This window comes from Pleuronectes platessa, chromosome 5 (assembly GCF_947347685.1).
Source record: "Pleuronectes platessa chromosome 5, fPlePla1.1, whole genome shotgun sequence".
Lineage (NCBI taxonomy): Eukaryota > Metazoa > Chordata > Actinopteri > Pleuronectiformes > Pleuronectidae > Pleuronectes > Pleuronectes platessa.
Window position 1 is genome coordinate 14,383,272 of NC_070630.1, and position 24,546 is coordinate 14,407,817.

The 24,546-nt window shown below is 39.9% G+C and overlaps 1 protein-coding gene across 4 annotated transcripts; it reads right to left on the bottom strand.

Annotated features, from left to right (window-relative positions):
• Nucleotides 1–54: 54 nt before the first annotated feature.
• On the bottom strand, nucleotides 55–24,090 carry agfg1a (ArfGAP with FG repeats 1a). Of its 4 annotated transcripts, XM_053423316.1 has the most exons (14): nucleotides 23,770–24,090; nucleotides 15,677–15,770; nucleotides 11,144–11,259; nucleotides 9,962–10,127; nucleotides 8,586–8,748; nucleotides 7,385–7,504; nucleotides 4,306–4,521; nucleotides 3,493–3,667; nucleotides 2,844–2,923; nucleotides 2,284–2,391; nucleotides 1,962–2,006; nucleotides 779–931; nucleotides 488–582; nucleotides 55–275 (listed from the first exon to the last, which is right to left on the bottom strand). In XM_053423316.1, the coding sequence occupies exons 1-14, from the start codon at nucleotides 23,934–23,936 to the stop codon at nucleotides 216–218; spliced, it is 1,758 nt and encodes a 585-aa protein (XP_053279291.1). In that variant the 5' UTR covers nucleotides 23,937–24,090; the 3' UTR covers nucleotides 55–215. The 4 variants fall into 4 exon arrangements, with proteins under 4 accessions (XP_053279291.1, XP_053279295.1, XP_053279293.1 ...); XM_053423320.1 differs by lacking the exon at nucleotides 4,306–4,521; XM_053423318.1 differs by lacking the exon at nucleotides 1,962–2,006 and having other exon boundaries at nucleotides 779–916.
• Nucleotides 24,091–24,546: the final 456 nt, after the last annotated feature.

The window sequence follows — 24,546 nt, forward strand, 5'->3', positions numbered from 1 at the left end:
AGGTTAAATAGAGACAAGGGGATCAACCTCTCCCTCTGCACACACCACGCGGCGGCACTACTGTCTGTCGTTTCATTCCATCAGGGACAAACTGCGATAGAAAATACAAATCCTTACAAACATTGTGTTTTTAAAGCTACTTGTGAAACAAAACAGTGCAATAGGTGCAAGCGCGCCAGTTGTTGACCCTGTAGTGCAGCTGATTGAATGGACCGCTATAAGAAGGGATTTGTAGAGGAGCCTCCTGTCGGATACTGTGCAGGTGGAGCCGCACCCTGGAAGGAAACAGGGATAAACAAAAAAAACGTCAGAGGAAAAGGATTGAGGAGGGTCAGAATAAATCCAGATTAAATTGACGAAACGTGACAAGCAACATCTTTTGGAGCTGACACTGTGGAAATGTAGTCAGTGGTATAAAGGAGGAATAGGTTGAGGACATTCATTTTAATCTCATACAGGATATCAAGCCCTGAAGCTCCTTACTAACCAGGAAAGGGTTGCTTGAGAGCATAGGCCCAGCCATTGCCTGGCCGAAAGGAGTCACAACAGGCTTGGCCTGGCCAAAGGCTGGATATCCTCCACCTGAGAGACACGTACATCGTCATTTAGAACATATGATAAAACACGCAACCTGAAAATCAATTACTGTACATCACCAACAACACAAGTAGGACTACTTTTAAAAGGCATTTAAGTGCAAAAACTACTCAGTCAGACGCAGTTTCCTAACTGATGCTGATAAGTCTAAAGTATATGTTCTCTACTGAGGCATACACACCGTTGGGTTGTTGGGGATATGCAGGAGGCTGAGGGAAGGGAGCCTGCCCAGGAAATTGTTGTTGGAAAGTTCCACTAAAGCTGGTGGGAAGGTTGAAGCCAGCATTATTCCCAAATCCAGAAGGCATACTCATGGAACCTGTGCCGAATGATGCTGTAACACAGCAAGAAATAAAGTGAACGATGATGACAACTTAAAAAGTGGTGTAGAAGTTTTTCAACACACAATATAGCACACACACACACAAAATATGTTAGATTATACAGGAGCTGGCACATATCAGCAGTAAAAGAAACTTATTTAAATACTGAGACGCTTCTGATATCCGCAGTTTGTTAGAAAGCAATATACTGTTGTATGGTTGTAAGCTTAAATGAGTGAGATGATGAACTGGGGTTACAGTGCAGTCATCAATATAGAAAAACATAAAAACTGCTACAGCAAACTAGGGAGCAGAAATATACCAATTATGATTTTCAGTGGGTTCATCAACTGCACATGTGACTCTTTCATGCATAGTACGAAACCATCATAAAAAACATACAAAAAACATTTGAAGAGTTTAAACACATGCAACATTTTAATTTGGTTGTCTGCAGAGAAGCTTTAGGAAAACAGAGGGGATGTGTGATCAAACTTCCGATATGAAGCTACCACACGTGTAGTGCAGCCCCAGTGGCTGACATCCTACCGAATAACTACAATAATTAATGTAAGTTTGATAGAAAAGTGAGTTTCAATAATCTCCAAAGAGGGAGACGAGATTTTTGGTGCCAACCGCTAAGAGGAAAATGTTGAGGAAGCCATAGTCACAGAGATGTAAGATGAGCAATTAATACTTCTACTTACTTTTTAAGAAAGGAGAGCATAGTGCTCAAAACCAAAGGTGAATTCATGTCCTTGTGTACACTTTGTATTTGACTATATTATAAATCCTTCAAGGGGAGTAACATATTGTATTGTGTATTAAGTATTTGGCTTAATGGGTGGAGTCTGATTTAATAAACTGCTTTGGTCTACAGACGCAGGCCTACAAGGTGCTAAGAGGATTTCCTCATACTTTGTATTTTAAACTCAGGCTCAACATAACCAATTCCCTCCCAACATTTTCCTGGAAAAAAGAAAGGCACTTCCAGAGTGACGTGAAGAAGAGCAAAGTGACAGAGAGCACAAGGGAACCTACCAAAGGTGGGGGGGTAGCCCTGCCCATGAAGAACCCTCATCAAGCCTGTCCAGCATGGCAAGAGCAATCAAAAACAACGGAATCTTAATTTCTACACTTGACTACCTCTTTTATCCTTCTTCTGCACAGAAGTTTGTCAGAGCTTTTCTGAAATATCCAGATTTAATAATTTTCCTCTTCTACTTGTATACTGCTTGTTTGATATTGAACCATTCCGGAAGTTTCTTTTAAAATTAAACAATATTAATCTGCAGTGCACTCTTGAAGTAACTCATTTGATTGGGAGTTCACATGGGTGACACATTAATACAAGCATACACACCTGCTGCTGCTGCCACATGAGCCACTCTGCCGTTGCTCTGGAACGGATTGGTGGGAGGTGCCGCGGGGGCCACTCCAGGAGCCACGAACGGATTAGTTGACGGAGGTGCTGGAGAGAGGCATTGAGTCACCAAACATGAGTACAGACTATGAAACAGATCAGTTAACACCATGAGCTCTGGGTGGTAAAACCTAAGACACTGAATCAGAAAGGATGGCATAATGCCTAGAAACGACTGTAATGACTTGTGCGGTAGATTGACAAAAAAACTAAACATAATCTCATAATCAAAAAGGAAGTAAAGCCTATCAATGTCTGACTTGATGAGAGCTAGCTGCCACAGCTTGATGATCCAAGCCCTCAATCTCTGATCACATCTGCAAACTAGTCTTGGTCCTAATGGTCCAAAGCTGGAAACTGCAAAAATCCCTTAAGCCAAATCAAGCTGGAATTACCTATGACTCACTGTACCTCACCACTTAGACATTCTTCATCATTACTGATTTCAGTTAGGGAGCAAAATAAGAAAACATTAGAAAAGAGCCTGAAGGTTCGCTCACCACCGAAACCGTGAGCCATGCCAGGCAGAGCCTGCTGTGCTTGTGCTGTTGACACCCCAGTCTCTGAGCCAAACACACTCCTGCAGTGAAACAACATCAACACATGAAGTCATCAGAGGAGCCAGCAAGAAGAGACAATCATAGACCCTCCATAATGCTATATGACAGATAAGGTTTGCACTGTACGTCTGCATGGCATGGTGCTTTGGATAAAAGTAACTTTGCCAGAAAATACAGCTGTGACTGTTTGTGTCAGGGATGTTGTGATTTGTATCACGTCTGAATAAAGTGTTGTTTCACAGAAGGTAGTGTTTTCTGGATGTTTTTCTAGTGTTAGGAGTTGTCATATTGTCTGTGACATTGGGGATAAGATGAACTCTGAGAGTCTCCACTCTCACACAGATAATGATGATCCTGCATGTCAAATGAACGATGCACAAATTCCCTGACATTATGTAAACTGTATTTCAGCCCATTGGTTCACATCTATCAGCTATTATACCCTTATGTTTTAGCAGTTGGGTATCCTGCACGCCAGAATAATCTAAACTAATTATTGTGTTTGAATAATAAGCATTAAGTTTGAATTCATACATTAATTATTGAAATTTTGTGCTGAGGTGTGTGTGTGTACTTTGCGTTCTCTCACCCATGTGCAGTGGTGGTGTTGTAAACACTGGTGGTAGGGGCTGGGGAACCGAAGACTGTATCAAGCTCAGCGAGAGCAGCATAGCGATCCCCCCCTGTTGGCACCGCTGGCTGCTTCTGAGGAAAACCAGCCACTCCAGCTGCTGTGGCTGAGCTTGCCACTACCGGAATACCCCCTGCAAACCAAGCAAACAAATAGCAGAGATTGGTTCAGTCTATGACAGCTCAACTAATCCAGGAAGAAAATTCCAATTAAAAAAAAAAACACAAACAAAAAGGTCCAGGGATAGCTGCCATTTTCAACCTATTCAAAATAAGAATGGGGAATAAATGTTCAATCATTAGAAAATATGCATTTTCTTCACCAGAAACAAAATAAACTAGTACCAGTCCAGAACAATTCACAGACGTTTGAGAGCCAGAATTCTGCACAAGTGGCATAAAAACTGTCCAATGAAACCAATTCATGAGTCATTCCTAGTTCCAACGTGTGCATGTGCTTTCAAACAGGCTGGTTGCATAACAGTGAGGCCATGAGATACATTTAGAAAAATACTAAATGGTTTGGCCATCCCAAGACACAACCAAACCTTGGCCAAGCCAGACATTAGGCGACACAGAATAAGATTTTTGCTAGAAAATGTAAATCAGCCCTGTTTTAGGGGACACTTCGCCTGTAGAAGAAGACTGGGAGGGATTTAAATCGATATACACTTGATAACATACTGCTTTGAGTTGTGTCAACTTCAGTTTTTAGTCCATCTCTACCGCTACAAATGAGATCTAGGAAACAGGCTAGGCAGGAGAGGTTTACCTTGCTCTGTTTTGGCAGAGCTAAACACGTTATCCAGGTCAGCCAGGACTGCGTATCTATCAGCAGGGACGCTAGTACTCTGTACAGCATCTTTGCCAGCTCCTGGTGAGTTACTCTGGGAAGAGGAACTGAAGGCTCCAAAGTCAGCACTACACGAATTGTGGAAGCTGTCAAATTTAGCAAAATTGGCATTTGCTAGTCCCCCTGAGGCACTACCTGTATGAGAGAGAGAGATTGAAGAGTCATAAGGGGGACCTTGATTGTTGGTTTTGAGTGACAGCATTAACATGGTGTAAAGGACAGAGGAAGCTGCATGGAGGGTTAAGTTTGGGGGGAGTCAGGCTCGGGCTGAGATACTTTCATTATCTATTGGATAGATAGCAACAGACTTCTGAATGACTTCTTCCACGCTGTGCTAAGCGGGCTCTCCATGAGCCTATGAACCTGAGAAATGTATGAAATTATCATTTATTTGTGTAAGAGTCAGTTGATGTACAGAGCAGCACCGGCTCAGTCCGGCACCATACTGTGGATCAAGGCAGTTAAAAACAAAATGAATTAAATAAGACACGGACAACAACTTTGTTAGTCTGTAACCCTGTGATAGTAACTGAACTCTGTAATGAGTACACATTACTTTTAACCAGACCCAAGTTTGTAACTGGGAAAACAGAAATATCACACATTAATCAAAAGTCACTTTTAGAGGAAAAAAAGTGTACACAAATCCCCTGCCTATGCATGAACTACTGAGAGCTTTACCACTGTAGTTTCAATTTGTTTCACATCTATTCTTATATTCAACAATCATGTGAAATCAGGGACTAATAATAATAATAATGTAATTCAGTTAGGATTCAGTTATTGTTTGTAATGCAATAATTGGACTAACTCATTAATATTTATTGTTCAAGAGACCATTTAAAGACTGTGGATACTGAGGTAAAACAGAATCATCACAGATTGGTATATGTGATCGTAAAGCGGAGATAAAGTGGGATATAGGTAGGTTTGGTAAGAAAATTTAAAACAGCCAGTTTGATCTTAACCAGTGGTTCCTTCCATGCAATATTTGCTGTGTTACATTATTTAGCTGAGGATAAAACAAACCATTTCAGAGAAATTCGATATGTCCCAATGAAAAAAAAAATATATATAGTAGTTAGTTAGATAGTTAGAAACAGTGGACAAATCCTACAGATGAATAAATATTTATTTAACAGGCAAATAAAGTTTTTAGCATTAGCAGCCTGAGAAAATCAGGTACACCTGCTGTTTAATGTTTCCTCACGATACCAACTCAATGATGTTTTTGTAAAGTGAAGTCACAACCTTGAAATTAACAGCTATGTATCTGTGCTTTTTTTTATAGTAACTGATCTATTTCAAAATGTATGGCAGCAACCATTGGAGCTTATCATTTCTGTTATTAACCAGCAAGATTGTCAACTGTGATGCAGACACAAAAAGACTAACATGCTGCGACACACATTAAATCTAGAGAAGAGCATTAGAAGACGCATTAGAGGTTGTGGAAAGAGGGGAAGCTGCTAGGGGAACAAGCCCAGAGAGAGACTTACTGTGTGCACCCTGGAGAGGCAGAGCAGTGGCAAACTCACCCATACTGCGGCTGGATGAGAGCACAGTGAATGCTGGCAGCCGAAAATCAAAGAGGGGAGGGTGGGATGGAGAAATGGGGCAATGAGCAACGTTAGACAGGGCGGAGAAACAAAGAAAAGACATCAGACAAACCATAGGAGAAAAAAAATGTAAAGCATGAAAGCCAAAGCAAATCCAGTGGTGCAGAAGCAAAGGAGGAAAACGCACATGAGACAGAATGAACAGCTGAAGCCAGATAATTAGTCAGTCTCTGTGAGAAGGGGATTATCTGACCAAGCCACAATGGAGATTTATCTATCAGGCAGTGGGCATGCTGAAGAGATCACTGTGTAGATCCACAATGAGAAGGCTACCTATATAGTCCTCCACCAGAGGGCGCAGCAGTACAGAGAATTTTCCAGAGACTAGTAGCTGGAGGCTTAGGTGTTTGATATGAGTCACTGTTTTTGTGTGAGAATATAGAAGGTGAAAGTCCATCCCTCCATTACAGATAGTGCTTATTATTTGAGGGTCATGGGGGGAGGCAAACTACCTCTCACAATGGTCTTTGGACTGTAGGACGAGGCAAAGAGAGTAGCAAGAAAAAAGCCACACCTCCACTTGGGTTCGGCTGAGAGGTCAGCACCAAACACTGCAGCACTGGGCCGCCCAAGGAAGGAAAGGTGCTTTTTTAAGGGCAGGAAAACACTGTTACTGCTGAGGAAATACTCATGATGTGTAGTATAACAGTAAGATGATAAGTGCAACATTACTCCTTCATTATATATTTTTAGACCCTAATTTCTACTATAGAACTAACTAAATATAACAGTCTACCTAATAGCTGCACATTGATCATTATATACTTGGTCACTTGTATCCAATAAATATATCACTTATATATTATATTGCCTATTCAAGAGATAACAGTCCGAATGCTTTAGTGTGGGCAGTGTCCACTGTTCTAGTTTACAACCATCCCTTTCGTTTCGAGGACGAGTTTGTTGTTGATTATTCAAACAAGTGGGTTACTTGTGTCAACCTATCAGAGACAGAGCAGACTTTTAAAGTAGGTCAAAAGGGAGATATGATACGATAAGAGGAACTCTAAAGCACATTGTAATGCTCTACGCCTCAGGCACATGCAATGTAAACATATTGTCATTTGTTCCGTTTCAGTCAACGGCTCTTTTTTGCCGCAAGAAAATCGATGTAATAAACTTGCACCACTGTTTGTAAAACTGGTGCAGACAGGCCTTTTATATTATACATTGAAAGAATGGATATTGAATGTGTGTAACGCAGAGAAAATACCTACAGCAGTTAAAACACACAAAACATCGATGATTTGACAAAAAACTTTACTGACAATGTGCTGTATTGACAGAGGATGTAAATGTTTTCAATGCCTGTGCATACAAATGTAATATAAATGCAAGACTGATTTGGATGTGTGTGCTTGTCCAGTGAGGAGAACTACCTGTATTTGAGGGTTGGAATGGGGCTTGGGGTGCGGAGGGGAAACCACCTGATGTCGCAGAAGTGCTCCCAAATGCGTCAAAATTTGCAAAGTCGGCATTTGCGTTGGCATTTTGTGCTTCTGGAGGTGGTGTCAGGATGAGGTTCAGACAAGAGCAACAAAAGACAATGAGAGGATAACAACGGATGAGACAACAAGAGAATGAATACATAAAAATGACATGGCATGGGTGACAGATTGCTAAAGCAAATACGATGGATTAGGTGCTTAAAGTGAGATGTAATAATGGAGTGGTTTAACTTAAAAATAATATGCATAACAGCTTTACACACAGGCAGGATGGTACGACATTCATCCTCTCCCATGAAATACTGTCTGGACTCCTTGTTGAGCACACGCAATATATGCAAATCATTCGTCTGTGCTAATGTTTGCGATGTGGAGATGTGTGCATGCCACTTAGGTTCCTACATTAAGTTGATGGCTCTTTGAGGGGGTGATGACATTTTTCTCCATGGCAAGAAAACACTAACAGCCCCACGTTAAAGACATTAGTAACCATGGAGATGTGTCTGTCCATAGCACCTCTGATGCGCTTCCTTATACCATAGCCACTGGAGATTCTAGAGTCTGAGTGGCTGGAAGTATGGATAAACTTTCAGTAACCAGATGGTATGCGAGGGCAATGATGACAGAGTTTATTTGCGATTCTAAATTGATGCGCCAATAGGTAACTGTACGTAGAGACCGGCACAGCTCAGCTTCAGTTTGAGGTATTAGTGTAACAACCAACAAGCACCTATGAAGGGAAATAGGCTTCTCATTGACAACCATTTTAATGTAATTTTAAATGTGCATCATATTTGATGTAGTTCAACAGATACAGCCACAATCTGCAAGTTGTTGAATATAATACAGCATCATTTAGGATGTGACCATCTCTTTAAGCATCTGAGACGTTTTAAATGGCTGCATCAGTAATGGTCAAAGTTAAGCAGTCACATTATCTGCTAATGTTCTCAAAATGCCTACGGACAAATAAACATTTTATTTTAATTCAGATCAAATGTATTGATTTTTCGAGATCGCCCTTTCGGTTTAGGTCCTCGTAGACCCTTTTACAATGCTTCATTGCCTTTCGATTGACATAGAACGACTCTTTTGTTTTGTGTTACAGTAAAGCAGTTGGTCTGTTCCTTACTTGTGTGGCTGTTGAAATGTGCAAAGTTAGCAAAACTGGAGCTGGCGCCTGCGTTCATATTAGGCGGGGCAGCGAAGATGTCTCCACCCAAGTCACTGAGGAGGTCAAACTTCTTGTCATGGAACTGCTGCTGATGGATTTGTCCACGGCTCACCACTGGAGACTGTTGGAGTCAAGAGACAGGTTAGAGACAGTGCAGGTATGTGTTGGTGAGAAGGCTAATGAACCGCGGTTACCTGAAAACTAAACAAGACAAGACAGAGACCAACAGGTAATATGTGTCTGGCAGTCTATAGTAAGCATTCATAAGAAAAGCTGCAATCTATCACTGGTTTGGACATTGGTTTGTAAAGAATCCCACTGTGCGATTCATACCTAAATGTGCACTAACTGACCGTTTATAAAATATTCTAGATTTAACGATTGATATAAACCCTTACCAGGGATGTCACAAAACTCAATGTCAACTTGATACCAAAAGTCTGAAAATGTGAAGGAACTTTTATGGCAGGTTTTTTTTCCTCGACAGTACCATGGATAAGATGTGATACTTCCAGGATTGGTGTGGACAGCATTATAATAAAACCGCAAGTGCTGTAGTCTGACATTAAAATGCAAATGGAGGAAGAGAAGGAAGGAAGAGAGAGAGAAGAGCTGACAGAGGAATAATAACAACATGAGGAATGATGCATTGTGCTCATGGGTTTAGCAGGCTACCATCGTTATTTTTCAGTGTGTCAAAATATAACACAAATATAATAAATATTTTCAAACTAATGATCTGTCACCATGTTTAAATTACTATTTACACAATGATTACATGGAATGGTATACGTGTGTGCAGTATCAAATATGATGGAGGGTCAATTGTACCAATACAGAATACACAATTCCTGGAATCACTGCATCTCAGCTTCGTTCTTGCTGCAAGTATCGAAGACAAGGGATGTATTTATTCAGCAGACGAGTCAGTCAGTGTGCACTTTCTGAGTGTGAGACAGACATTTAGCCATCTGTTGAGTTCACTACCCAAAGTGGTAACATCTACACTTTCGAGCTACCAACCAATATTGGTGTGAAGAAATAAAACAAAGTGGAACAGAATTAGTTTTTATGGCATTTAAGCTATGAACGGAAATGTATTGCTGAGATAGAGCTTGTTATATATCTTGCAAATTATATATTGCTGATGTTGTAGTTTTCTTCTAAGGCTCGCATAAGATGTTCAACAAGCACATTCTAATTTAGTACCTTTTAATATTTTTAAAGTAATATGTTGAACCCTAGTAGCCCTTGCAGGATGAGCAAAAATGTCTGGGGGATAATTACAGATTCAAGGCGTGTGCATGTGTGTGTGTGCACGACATAAATCTCACCTGATTTGGTGGGGTGTTCTTGTTGAGGTGTAGGGAGGCGGCAGACTCCCCAAGCAGGGACTTGAGTGGTCTAACCTCTGGGGTGCTGCTGGTGCTGCTGTTCGACGAGCCAGAGATGGAAGCATGGACTGATGCCACTACTTTGGCTTGGTCAGCAGATACGTACCTGGAAAACAGTTATCATGACATCAAACCTTACAAGAAATACATAATCAAAATAATAAAGAAATATGATTTATATACAGAAAAGAGTAATTGATCTCATAAAATACACTTTTGGTTAATGAGATAATATTTAAGATCAACAGACATAATCAAGGGTTTTCAAAATAATGGCACATAATTACCATTTGAATAAGTTGTTATGCAAATCCAAACAGGAAATGTTTATTTGAGTGCAAATGCGATTCATATCCTGAGGAGGAGCCATGAGTCCTTGAAACTAACAGTTATCACATGGTGCAGAAAAATGACTGGTGTGTGTATTTGTGTTAGAGAAGAGAGGCCTTTGTGAGTGAGAATGCCTGTCTGCAGTCAATGGAGACATGTTGAGACATGCACTGCTCATTGCTCTCGTTTTAAACAGAACTAAGAGGCAAACCATTAAGATTAAAAAGCACTGCTACCTCACCTAATAGGTGGATTAAACTAATGATCAACTATATGGTTCATAGCCTGAATGATTACCTGAATACCCAGAAAAATAACATCTTCTGCGGTACGTCTCAGTCTTTTGTGGAAACAGTGAAACTGCATAAACCAACAGTTTAACTAAATCAATATTGACTGTTAATGACAAACTATAACTTGACAGGCACTTGTCGGTTCAGTCTTTCATTACTTCTATTTGTTTAAAATAACTGCTCTCGTTAGCTATGCCCCTTGACAGTTACTATGCACCACTTGGAACTATGCTAAACCTCATCTGAATAAAATTAAACCTATAACTTCATGGAGCAACTACATCTTGTACATACCCCAGCTCAACTGTGTTGACCTACATTGTGTGCATTTAAAGAAGGGTATCTGGTGGCTTGCTTGAGGGAAAATGCTCTGAGCTGCTTGAGAGACATTCCACAGCTCAAAGAAGACAAACACAAAGAAAACCTACATGTCTCCTATGCACATTGTTGGGGGATTCTATGTGTCTCTTCATTGCCATCTTGTAAAACAGACACTTACCATCGCTTCTTCTCGTATTTGTCTTGAAGGAACTCCTTGACTTTCGGTGGTTCTCTGAAGTCTGGTACTGAGGAGATTCTGTCATCAAAAAGGCCGAGCCAGATCTGTTTACATACCTGGAACACACAGAGCAACAGAACATGTGACTGTGTAGGTCCATGTGCAGACTTGAATAAAATCTTAAACTGTCTCACAGATATATCCTTCTTTTAAATTTGATGTATCTTTTTGATTAGTAACTTACTTATTTACTTTCTGTGAACAGTTTTCACTTTAATACCTACTTTTCTTTAGTTTTACTTACTCACTTCTAGTATTTATCTTTATCTTATCCTGATCTCCGTTAGTATGTTATTATTTTAACATTTGCACTTTCATAAATTGCCTCTATTCTGCCAAGCAAGTTGTGTCGCATGCTTAGTACGAAAAGTCTTATACAAATAAAATGTGAACGATTGATTGATTTAGTGTTTTGCCATATTTTAATGCTGCCTGACTTTCATGTTACACTGGCTCAGTGTATACAAATCTGTCTCACCTTGGCCTTAGGTTTTGGATAGCATTCCTAAAGTATTTACCTAATCCAGTAAAGAGAGCTTTACATGTTTCATGCACGTGTGCACTCAGTATAGGGTGCCGCTTTGTAGATGAATTGATTGTGCTGCAAGAACCAGCATGGCTCTTTTATTGTTCATATGCTTCTGCTGCTGATTATTCTCAGATGGCTTTGGTTCACATGAACACACTCACAGGCTACTTTCAAGCTCACTGTTACTAGATGTTATGCTCACTAGAATTGAGTGCTCTCAGTCGAGAGAAAACAGTAGTATTTGTTATGGATGTTTTGTGGTGGTTAAAATGCTAACAGAGTAACATAAGCAATTGTCACCACTAGGGTTGCAAAGGGGCGGAAAATTTCCGATAAATTTCCGGAAACTTTCCATGGGAATATTCAGCTCGGGAATTAAAAAAAAAAAAATATTATAATAATAATATTTTAAAGATGTATGGAAATCACATTGTGTCCTTACGTCTTGCCACTGGTGAAATATGCAAAAGAGTGGAAGTTGGTGCCTCTCTGTCTGGTTAGATATGAAAGTCTCTAAGCGTAGACACTACAATTAACTGTTGGTTGGCCCTTTATCTACAACATGACCTTGGGTACTGTTTGGAGAGAGAAGGGAGTATGTGTGGAATTAGACAAGCACTATTCTCAAAAATGTTCAACAGTCAAGCAACCTTGAGGATGTATGCATCAGCTCCAACCTTGAGTCTCCTGCATGTCTGCCTGCATTGCCACTTTGCTACAGCTTTTAATAGACTGTGCTTCCCAGGTGGCATTGCTCTATTTCATACCTCCTTTACCAGAAATGGCTTTTGAATGATGATTCACTTCTGTGCAACAAATACATGCTCCTATTCTGTGTGGTTTTGATGATAAGTTTGTTTATTTAGAAGGATCCCCATTAGCTCTACCCTAAGACAGAGCTACTTTTAGTGGGTTCCACATTTAAGACATACATACAAGATATCAAACATTTAAAAAGAAAACATTAAATACCAATATCAAATATTTAAAACATACGTTACATTATAAATATATTACATTATAGATATCAAAGGTTAATATACATACAAATAGTGATCATATAATATTACAAATATCAAAAATAAATTGAGTGGTTATGCAATATTACCTTTGTCATGATATAAAATACTGATATATACAATTCAATAGAAGCGAAAACTGCAAACCATGTAAGCGAATACTACTCCTTTATGTAAAGTACCTCACCGTCTAGTGTCACAAGTATGCTGTACCAAAGTGTTTCTTTATTTAATTTTTTTGAACATACATTTACGTTTCACGTTAATAATTTCTGTTGGTAGTAGGTTCCATGACTTCATGGCTCTGTATCCCACAGTGCATTTAAGAGAATTGGTATTAGTTCTTGGGAGTTTAAACCTACCTTCTATTGCTCGTCTAGTGGCATAGTTATGTGAGGCTATATTTTCATTTAGTTGCCTATACTGATCTGCTGGTGTTTTAGACTGCAAGAGGCGCCATGTTGATAAAAGAAGTGCAGCAGCCATCCTGTCTTCAACTTTTAGCCAGTGGAGACTGGCATGCATACTCTGTATGCTGGTTCTGTAAGGACACTGTAGAGCAAAGCGTGCAGCCTTGTTCTGTACCAGTGTTAATTTTGGCAGCTATTTTTGATTTAGTCTTAGTCTTAGTCTTTTGACGAAAATGCATATTAGTTTTAGTCACATTTAGTCATTTTTATCCTTCTTAGTTTTAGTCTAGTTTTAGTGGACGAAAACTAAATTACATTTTAGTCTAGTTTTAGTCGACGAAAAATAATTACATTTTAGTCTAGTTTTAGTCACATTTAGTAGCCCCATTAACTCCTCTTCTTCCCTTCTCAAGCCCAGGGACCCTGTGTTGTGTCTAATACTGCATAATAGTCTAGCTTGCAGTACTTAGGTTGTCCATTAGATATCCCTACCAGAAAGGTCTATAGCAGGGGTCGGCAACCTTTACTTACTTATTTTGCCCCTTCTTCCCCCAAATAAAATGTGTCTGGAGCCGTAAAACATATTTGATAACAAAGCTAATAAAGTTTAATATAAAGTTATACTATACTAAACTATAGTTTGTTGCATTTACGAAATTATAGAACGACAATAAAGAAAACTCTTGACATTTTATTGCTATTTGTACCTGTTACAATAAAGGAAAACACCGAACACTTGAGAGAAGAAAATACACAGGCAAGTGTGACCTACTTTGAATTAAATTAAACACAGAACTTTGTAGGGTTATTTGAGTCCTCCCAATATTTGCTGGAAATGTATGAAATAAGAAGTACCCTACTTTGAAATAAATAAAAACATATAGCTGCAGCCTAATAGCTTAAAAATATATATTTAGTTTTAAATGTGAAAACAAAAAGTGAGAGCAGGTTAGACTGGAGGCGGACACAGAAACTGAAGCTCGGTACCAACCAACTGCAGCTTCTGCTCTGATCAAGAAGCTGCTGCGCTGATCTCTGAGCAGCTGAGACCAGAGAAACTCTGTGTTTTCACTGTTTCCACTGTTAAGAAGCAGCCGGTTCACGTGAACGAGCTCTGGTCTTGTGTCTCTGAGCGAGTGAGCGGGGCGGGGGGCGGAGCCTCGGGACCGGTGCGCTATCTGGGGCGCACACACACACACACACACACACACACACTCACTCGCCCGCTCCTGATACTTCATGACGGCCTGACACGATGATGTTTAAAAAAATGATTGTGACTTAGTCAACCACCAACATTTTCATCTAGTCAACGAAAGTTCAAATAGATTTAGTCATAGTTTTTATTTTCAAAGATCCGTTTTCGTTTCGTCTCGTCTTCGTCATGGGAAAAAGATCGTTAACGAATAGTTTTCGTCATCGTTTTCGTCAACGAAATTAACACTGTTCTGTACCAGCTGTAATCTATTCAGGTCTTTCTTGGTGGCATTTGCCCATACTATCTGGCAATAATCCAGCTGTGACAGAACAAGAGAGTTAACTACCATCTATCATTTTTAGATCAGGTGTAAGATGATTTCTGCATCGTCTGATTACAGTAAGTACTTTGCCCATTTTATTGACTATAGTGTCAATATGCTTTGACCAGGACAGTTTATCATCTAGGGTGACTCCTAATAGCTTGGTTACCTTTACTTGTGTGATGGATGTTCCATCTATGCACAGTCTAAGCTCTGGCTCTGCTCTAAGAGAATGATTAGACCCGAAGATGATGCTGCTTTTTGTTTTAGCTAAGTTGAGAACCATCTTGTTTTCAAGGACCCACTTTCCAATGGAACTTAGCTCCCTGTTTAGGATGACTGTCAGTTCTTCTGCTGTTTTTGCTGATGCATATACAGTAGTGTCGTCTGCGTACATACTTAAATTTGCACTTCTTAATACTTGATGTAAATCATTAGTGAAGATAGAGTACATTAATGGGCCTAGACAGCTTCCCTGTGGTATTCCACTTTCCACCAGCACACTGTCTGAGTGACTTCCATTAAAGAAGACTCTTTGTGATCTATTTAATAGATAACTTCCCATCCAGGAAGCTGCAGATGGTTTAAAGCCATGGCACAATTGTTTAGATTAGATTTTATTGTCAGAATCTCTTCTGAAATTTGTCTTGCATCCCAAGACCTCTATATAAATACACAAGAGAACAACAAAGATTACTACAAACCTTACACATAAAAAGGATAACATTGCGTGGAACATTTAAAAACAACCGGCTGTACGAATGGGTGAATGGCAAAACTGTACAGTTAAGCGAACTGTACTGTAAAACTGTATGTCCAGATTTAAAAGAAGTAGGATTTTCATATAGTTCAAATAGCAAATGTAAATGTATGATAAAACATTGAAGATAAAATGGAAGGCTAAATGTGACAGTCTGTAAATAACACCTGCCAAAGTAGAAGGAAAGTTGACCCCAACCTTAATTTACAACTGTGACAGGGCAAAAAGTTGTTACCTCATTCCCATGTTTCTGTAGGAACTCGATTTCCTGTTGCGTGAAGGTTGTCATGGAGATGGACTTGACTCTGTGGGGTGGATTCAGTCCTCGTCTGTAGGTGAAGAAATGAAAACAAGGGTCATTTAATCTGAAGACACTGTACATAAAACCTCATCTGGACATAGACAAGATGCCCCCTCTCAGGATGGGGCCATTTAATTAGCAGCAATCTGACTTTCTGGGGAGAGTTACTGGGGAGAGGGAGACAACATCGCAGGAGGAATTGAAAGAGACAAATAGTGACAGAGAGAAATGTTGGTGAAAAAAAATTAGCAGAACAAAGGAATTGGGTGAAACTTTCTCCAAACTGCCAATGACAGAACTGAAGTTGTCAGCGCAGTAAAAGACTGAGCGGTCTCCCTTAATATAGCAACTTCCATTATGGAGTAACACCCATTAGCTCACAGAAGCTCTGCTCATTTTCCTGAGCAGGTCACAGCTCATGCCGCAGCGGCTCAAATTAAAAATACCTCCCAAATGTAGTAGTTGAAAAGGGCCTTCTTTAGGAAGTTATATTAAGCTCCAGGCCTGAGTCTTTTTCCTGGACCCACCAGCAAAGTGAAAACTAATGTTGTCCTGGCTTCAAGGTCGCCACCTATTTTGTCTACTAGGGTGACCAATCAGCATTTAGAATGCAAGATCGCTGCTTTAAAAGCTATCAGAGTGTAACGGCTGAGCACAGCAGCCATGAGAATGATGAAAATACAACTTATTGCGTTACAGTTTAAAACAAGAATCATATTTGGGATTCTGGATGTTTACTATATTAAACCTGATTTCTTTTGGTCAATGCCGGTATGTTTATTTGACAGTTGCATGTGACAGTCACAGTGATATCAAACTCTACACTTCTGGAACCTTTCAACAAAAAGAGGTCATAGCGAGGAGGAAGAAACTGTCCACTTTAAACCAGAAACCAGATTTGTTGATCACAACTGAAGCATTATACAGCAGCTCCTTGGATTGACATAAAATAATGTGATATTTGGTTTTATTACTTATATTATCGAAGATTCCGATTTTTGAACGAGATTATGTAAGGAGCGTCATATACATGGCACCAATCGGAAGTTACATTTTTCATCATTAAACAAGCACTTTCATGTTTTAATGACGAAAGTCTATATACTGAGATGATTCTTTCATCCACATACTAAAAAGGTGGTCAAACACTTGCTTAGCTTGAATGAAATCACTACATAAAATGTATTACATTTAGGTACACTTTTTGATCCACGAAAAGTGCACAGCAGCTAGATAATAGAGTCCAACAGGAGCCTTAGGGTAAAAGGCTACTGGTCTCTACGGATAAATTGGTCACACAGCACACTAGCCACTTCCACAAGTAAATTTTCAACCTGTGGAAAAACACTATAGGGCTGTAAAATGGTAATTTGAAGTAGGCAGCCGCCATCCCAACTGAGCAGCACATCAGTGACTGAGAGTATCGTTCTTTGAATAAGGAAACCATTAATGAAATGGAAAGCTCTCATCCAATATAGATGACAGACAGACTTGGACCACAGTGAATGTGCGAACATCTCACATACCATCAGGAAATGCTCATGAGAATCTGACCAACAAGCAGAGTGGATAACTAAATGAAATTAATTCATTCTTATTTTCATGCAAAGTATTGAAGTGTACCGAAGAACATTTGAGGAGTACTCACAGTCCAACGTAGATGATACATCTCTAACATAGGCCTTATAAATCTCAAAATTGTTCTTGAATTCAAACATGTTTCAATGACAGTGGCGTAATCATATGATAAAACTAGTCACAGCTTATTATAACAGCTATTGCTCCAATATTTACTCCTGCCATATAAACAAGGGTGGAACTTGATTTCATTTCAAATGAGCTGCTGTATGTCTAAATGATTGCAGACTAGGTGTTATTGAGACATTCTCAATAACTGATTTTGTATCCTCCCTGCTCTCTTGTGGAAAAAGGACAAACAGCTGGAAATCAAGAAATCCACAATTTCTCCAAACTTTTCTTTTTTAGAAAACTTTTTTCTAAACTATTCAACTTTTTGGCCAAGATGTCTGAGCAGCAGCTGCTCTTTCCCTACTCTTAAATGCCTGTTTTTTTCACACACCCTGTCACGTCTCATTTGCATTTCCTTAGGCTTGAGTGGGCCTCCAGGTTAAAGAACTTTGGTCCTGAATTTGTTAAAAGGTAACACATTTCCTCAAAAAGGAAGGATTAGGATTTTTGGGGCCACAAACTGATCGCTGGAATCAGTCTAAATCGATACCAACTACCAATATTATTTTCAGAAATCAGAAATACCTCACGGATCCACGAAAGGTAACTGGTCCACAGTAGCCTTTACAGAGACCACCAATGAAACTATTTAAAAGATAAATCAGTCGATATCAATCAGTGGCCTAGCGCTTACTTAAAATGTTAATCGTCTACAAACAGACAGAACAAAGAACTTACAAAGATTAATTTAATGGGAATACTAATTGTGGTTAGGTACCTACTCTGCCTAGCATAACTTATTATTTAGGGATAGGTTACCTTATTAGAGTCTACAGTATTTGGTTGACAAATTATGTAATCACAAATAAATTAAATTCTGTATTAACATAGATAAAGTTGAATTTATAAAGAAATATTTTTTTACAGCTGATACCATTCAATATTTAGTTTCTCCTTTTTGTAAGGGGGTCATTACAGTTCTCCGGGGAATAAGATCGACAGTGTCACAATTACAAACACAATGTTATACACATAGGAGGAGCCTAAAGTGAAATACTAGCCAACACTGCTAAATTATTCACTGCTGTCACCCCTTACACAAACCTGTTCTTATCTCCACCCATTCTTTACACATCAACTCATCAGCCGACTGTACAAGCTAGTTTTAATAATAAGCTCCGACAGGAGCATAGATACCTGGATGTTAACAACCAGGTATTTATGTCAATTAACACCCAAAGATCATGTGTCTACTGCAAAAAATGTCCATACGTTTCCACCTTAATATGGAGTAGCTCCACGGGATCTACTGGGGCTATTTCTGGGGTAATGTATTTATGATGTTGTGGCCACGGTTATGTCATGGTGGTGTCAGTTTGAGAGGACAAATGAGGTCAAATAAATGACACAAACCAAAAAGAAAGCCTTTTAATGAAACACGTTTCAACATTTGAAGGATCTGACTTGGAATTTGAAGTGGCTTCATTGACAAATCAATCTAGACAAATAAAATAGCAGTTTAAGTTACTATTAATTAACTCAAAACACAAGAGGCAAACTCATGTCACAGTAGGATGAAACCTTTACCGAAAATTAGAAGACAAAATGTGTGAGAAAGTCTGAGTGTATTTGTGGTTTAATGTGTTGTTCAGTGCCCTGAGGAAGGCAGATCAGATCCTAGTCTCAAAGATGAAACTAGGTCAGACATGGTGAAAGTCCCATGGCCCCCAAGGCCTAAAATATGATGGTAGTATCTCTAACCAGTTGTCCAATTACTGTAGACAGATACTGTAGTTTACTCTACTGTGCATCAAATACACAATGTCTTCTTCTCTAGTTTAGTTCAAAGTCTTTCTCAACTTATTCACAAACCTGCAAAAGAAGGAGCCATGATATATACTGGCTCTTTTTATTTCCAGTGACTGTGACACACAATATAACTGTCCGGCCATTCCCATGTTTTGGATTCCAGTCGGGTAATGAGCCTGGCAACCCAATGTTATAGCCCTACAGACCCACACTTATTTCTGCTAGACAAAGTAGATATACAGAGTAATAGTATTCAGCAATAGTCAGGCTGTGTGGTTATTGAAGGTGTCAGCTTGAGGTCAGTGTTTGTCTGTAAGTCAGATGTTACAAGTAGAAGGGCGACGCCAACACCCAGAAGCCGGGGTGGGATATTTTTTTTCAATGGTCTATTTTATGATCAACCTTTAAAAGTTCCGTATTTATCATTGGATACAGGTTAAAAACTCGACCTACACTCTTCCTTTGGCAGCCAGTTAATATCCAAATTTATTGCAAAATTTACATCCATTCTCAAGGACTCACAATGGGTTTGGGGGAATCCACAGTAATCTCATACTGCTGTTTTTTTGTGTCTTTTTTGGAGGTTTGTTGACAAGTCAGACCGTCTTTACTCTGCCATATACTCTGCTGAGTGAGTGTGTGTGTGTGTGTGTGTGTGTGGTGCAGACAGGTAGTCAAGGAAAGGATATCTGCAGGTGAGGTTCTCTGTTATATCGCATTTTTCCCCAGATAGTAGCAATGTGCAAATGTGCATGGTGTGATAACTTTTCATTTTCATACATATGGCATACTGGCAAAGTGGTATACGGCTTCTCCACAAGTAGCAATATTTATGGGGAGTATTAAATTATTATTTGGTATAAATAAATTTAAATTACTTCTTACATATTATTTAATATTTAACATAAATTTAATCAAACCATTGCTTAACTTAGCTAAGTCAACTTTTATATCCTGTCTACTAGATAGCATAGTGCATCAAAGAACATAATCACATATTGCACAATAAAATAATTATGACCCACTCACTAGTGTATATCAGAACAGCTAAGCTCCAGGGCGAGAGAAACTGGCAATGCCAAACCTCAAACGAAAAGAGAGGCTACATACCAGGCTTCACATTGCTGCTCTTAGTTACTACAAAAAAGATCTTTTACACCTTCTCTATTCATAATTGTTCATGGTTCACTATTTAATCAGCATTTACACCTAGTGACAGCATCCGTATTTTACCAGCCATAAAATGTTAAACTGATGACACCTTTTTAAGAAGTCAAATGTCAAAGACACAGTTCAAGTTATTTCTGCTAACTTGCCATTGATTATTATTGCTGTGAACTTTTGCTGTCAGTCATGATCTCTGCCGTGGCCTTCAGCCTCTGTTGCAGCCCTGCTTACTCAGGAGCAGATAGGCCAAGTGGGGTTACTTCCTGCCATGGGCAGTTCTCCAGAAAACAGACATTGTAAGTGGTATACCTCCTGGGAAGGTCTCCACCTTCAGAAGGAATGTGTTTACATAGCAGATTCCAACTCCACCTTTTCAGCGACCATATAGGGTCAGAAGGGTGTTCTGAGGATATGTGAATGTGCCCCTGCCCATCACCCCCAAACCATGTTACTGCACCAAATGCAAATTCTATACATAAAAAATACTTGTAAGTTTCAAAAGACATTGTTTGAATCACTAATAAAAAATGTCAAGACATATGAAATGTTTACAAGCAGGGATATCAGTGTTAAGGGAGTTTCGTTGTAAATTAAAAAATGAAATCAACACTTCCTTGTTCCTAAAACAGTCAGAAGTATTCATCATGTCTGAGCATGAATCTTTACCCGAGCTCTCACAGTGCCGTCATCTATGCTTCTCTAGAATTAAAAGGAAAGTGGCGGCAGACAATGAACTCTCTGCCACTTCCTGTTACACATATTAAAACCAAAAAAATCACATGCTGCTGATGTAGCAGCACAGCAATGACATACCACTTCCTGAGCCTACAAACTAAGGCTTCCTGCATGCATCTCACAGACACCAATCCTGTCAAGCCCACACTCCTCTGCTCGGAAGATTGTTTTACTAACACCCCCCTCCGCCAAACACGATTTGTCTAAATAAAAAAAGTGTGTAAGATCTACAGAAGATGAGAACACAGGAGGAATCGTGATCTTGAGCTATAAAAGAAGTAAATTAACTCACATTACAGACTTCAACACCACAGGGTGAGCAGATGGGAAATTCACAGTGGACCCCCTACAGACCCACTGGTGAAGTGAAATGGAGGGCAAGCTCTGCCCATCAGCAAGCACACAACTAATCTCATTCTTTTCTGCTCTACAGTAAAAAAAAAATTCAAAGATGACAGAGCTACAACTGTTTGCACAGATTAGGTCTCAAGCCCAAGTCAAACGAGGACTGGAAGTTGGGTAAAAAGTCTGAGAGACAGGGGCTTTTCAAATGTGTCAAATGTTCCTCTGTCGCCTAACGCACCTAAAGTCATCTGTAGGGAATTGCTGACTGAAAAAAAAAACTTTCCTTTTCCTGTGCAAAATCATTAGAATGATAATTTCTCAAACAGAGAATGGCAGGGTGATTTCCAAAAAGCATTAAGAGGCACCAGTGCAGGCTACCGGCAGGATGACCAGGACAGGATGGGCAGATGATCAGCTTATCAAGTTACCTGCTAATAGCCAACCACCACTTGAGGGTTTTCAATTACAAAAGCTTGTGATAAGCAATGTATTTGTATATGTTTATAAACTATTTCTTATTTTATTCTATGTTATTTACATAAGATGCCATGTCTGTAACCGTGATCTAGGAATAAAAGCATATGCAACAGGTGAGACAATATGTCAAAGCAGTTAGAAGAGAAAGCAGAATAATTACAAAATGTCTTTAGGGGGAAAGTAGTTATGCAATATGGATAATATAACACAAACATTTCCTCCATGTTAGTCTGTCAGGGAAGAATTTGATCTCAAGAAATTTTTAGATGTGTATAATTGTCATTATTGTGTTACAACAGGCTGGATATCTTTCTACATTTGGGCTGAACTCAAAAATATCCCCAGTGACCTTTTTTAAAGTGCCACATTTGACAGCTGAAATTGAGGTGGAATACTTATTAAGAACAAACGGAATGCTTCACTAATCCCAAATCCCAAGCTACAGATGCACGGTTACACAACTGCAGAGCAAAGATTTAAGTCAGGCAAACCCGATCTAAAGTCAAACCCCCAGCTACACTGGAAACATCAATGAAGTCGGTAGGTTTTCGGTATGAGTCGCTGTGGGAGGTAAACTACTGATATGAGATAATCTGCAGAGAAAAGAGAGAAAGTCATTCTGGTAATTTTTAAGTGCAACACTTACAGGAGATGACTGGGCTAAATGCAACTGATGATGGCATGAAAACAGATACTGCATTCATCAGTCCAATCTCAAAATGATGCGACGTTCACAAGACTAAGTACTATCTTGTAATATTTAGCAAAACAGGTTGTTATTGAAACCAAACAAATTTCTTAAGGTTCTATTAGATGTAATAACTCTTATATAAAACTGAATATATTATTAAACAAAACCAGGGGCCGGGCCAGTTTGAAATTTGATTTGGCCAATGATTTGCCTCTGTCCTGTCAATAAACTGCATACAAAAGTCACTTACAAACAAAGCTAAAAATAAATATGAAGAATGTTTATTTCTTATTTGAAGTGTTCTATTTTTGATGACATCAGCTTTATGTGTTGGCTGATGGACCTGATCGATTCCAGAAAAGGTCTGAGGAAGACTAAACAAATTGAAGCCATGTCTCGTTAAATGAGAGAATAATTGATTTATTGGGAGGAGGGCTGGGCGTCGAAACAATATCAATAGTTATTACAGTATAATTTTCATCAAAAGCCACATAACTAAGGGAGAATATAAATTGATTCATTGTGCAGGCCCAGTGAAGAAGTACCTCACATAATGGATCTACTTCAGATTAGTAACATGTTTTGCAGTTTATCAAGTGTCTGTCCTTCTCTGCTGACGACAGTTTAAAACCACAATCTTCAGTCAGGAGCAAGAATCAACCTTGACACGTTGTCACTCATCATGATAATAATCCATTTCGACTGGTATGGTACTTTATATATCTGAATACATTTGGCCATTTTGTCAGCCAGCCCTATTAACCAGAACCAGCTGTCAGTTAACCAGGTTACTACTTGTTACTTGCAAACGTTCCCAGCAACCATTGCCCCCCCCCCTGGTTAGCATTAGAAGCTGGAGTCAGCTAGCACCCCGGCTGCTTTGATAGCATGCTCTGACCAGAGCACTGGAGCGCACCCCGCCCAACACCAGAGCCCCGGCGAGACAATGTCACGGCGGCTCCGCTCCCACTGACACTGGGAACCACCGTCACTACGTTTAGCTAGCGCCGCTCGGGCTAGCTGGTTCACATCTTCCCCTTGCGTGGCCGCTGCATCGTTTAAAACCCGTGTGCGCCATGTCTGAGCTAAGGTCACCCGGCGACTTAATACTCACAGGATGCCGGAGCAGGAGGTGCACACGAAGGAGCCCACGGTCATGTTGGCGTAGGTCGGGCCGCGCTGGTCGCAGTCGAAGCACTTTCTGTTGTGGGGCAAACTCGTCATCTCTCGCAGCATCTTCAGGTGTTTCTCCTCCTGTTTTCTCTTCGCGCTCGCCGCCATGGTGAGGACTCTACACGCAGCACGGTTGAATAAAAGCCGAGGGGAGACAACGGGGGAGCTCCGACTACAACAAAGGGCTGAGCTTGCTGCCGGTGGCCGGGTTGGGCTGCTGCAGACGGGGGGACCGGGGGTCGCGCAGGTCGCTCCGTGGTCGCGGCGGCCTCGAGTCTCCTCGAACAAGGAGGCGTTGGATGAACGGCCGCTAACGGAACTAGAGAGTTACCGCCCTCTACTTCCGCCTTCGTTCAAATCCCGTTATGCAGACTGCGCCGCTTCTTTTTGGGCGAGAGCCAGAAATATGATATTTTGCATTAAATACCCCCCTCCCCGGATGTTTACAGCAAACACACTATAAGATTAATATGTTGTGTTAACCATGCATTACAATATTTATTACAGTTTAGTGGCCGACAATTACGTTGCTCAAATTCCGTAAATTTATTTCATCCTGGGCATTTTAATGTATCGACAGCGGATTTTCATCTATATTCATGCAATTGCTAATATCGTACGTTACTTTAACTGTAATTCTCGATTACTGCAGTATATGTAAACGAACAGAGACCGCATGAGGCGTTTTGTACGTGGAGTCGTGCGTTAAAGAGCAGAA

What these genes read in the sequence shown, in the direction of transcription:
- agfg1a (XM_053423316.1), bottom strand. Translation starts at nt 23,936, where the DNA reads ATGGCGGCGAGCGCGAAGAGAAAACAGGAGGAGAAACACCTGAAGATG. An exon ending in AAATACGAGAAGAAGCGATG is followed by an intron (nt 10,128 to 11,143) that starts GTAAGTGTCTGT and finishes ACTGTTTTCCAG; the next exon opens with GTACGTATCTGCTGACCAAG. An exon ending in CATGGCTCACGGTTTCGGTG is followed by an intron (nt 2,392 to 2,843) that starts GTGAGCGAACCT and finishes GCCTCTCTCCAG; the next exon opens with CACCTCCGTCAACTAATCCG.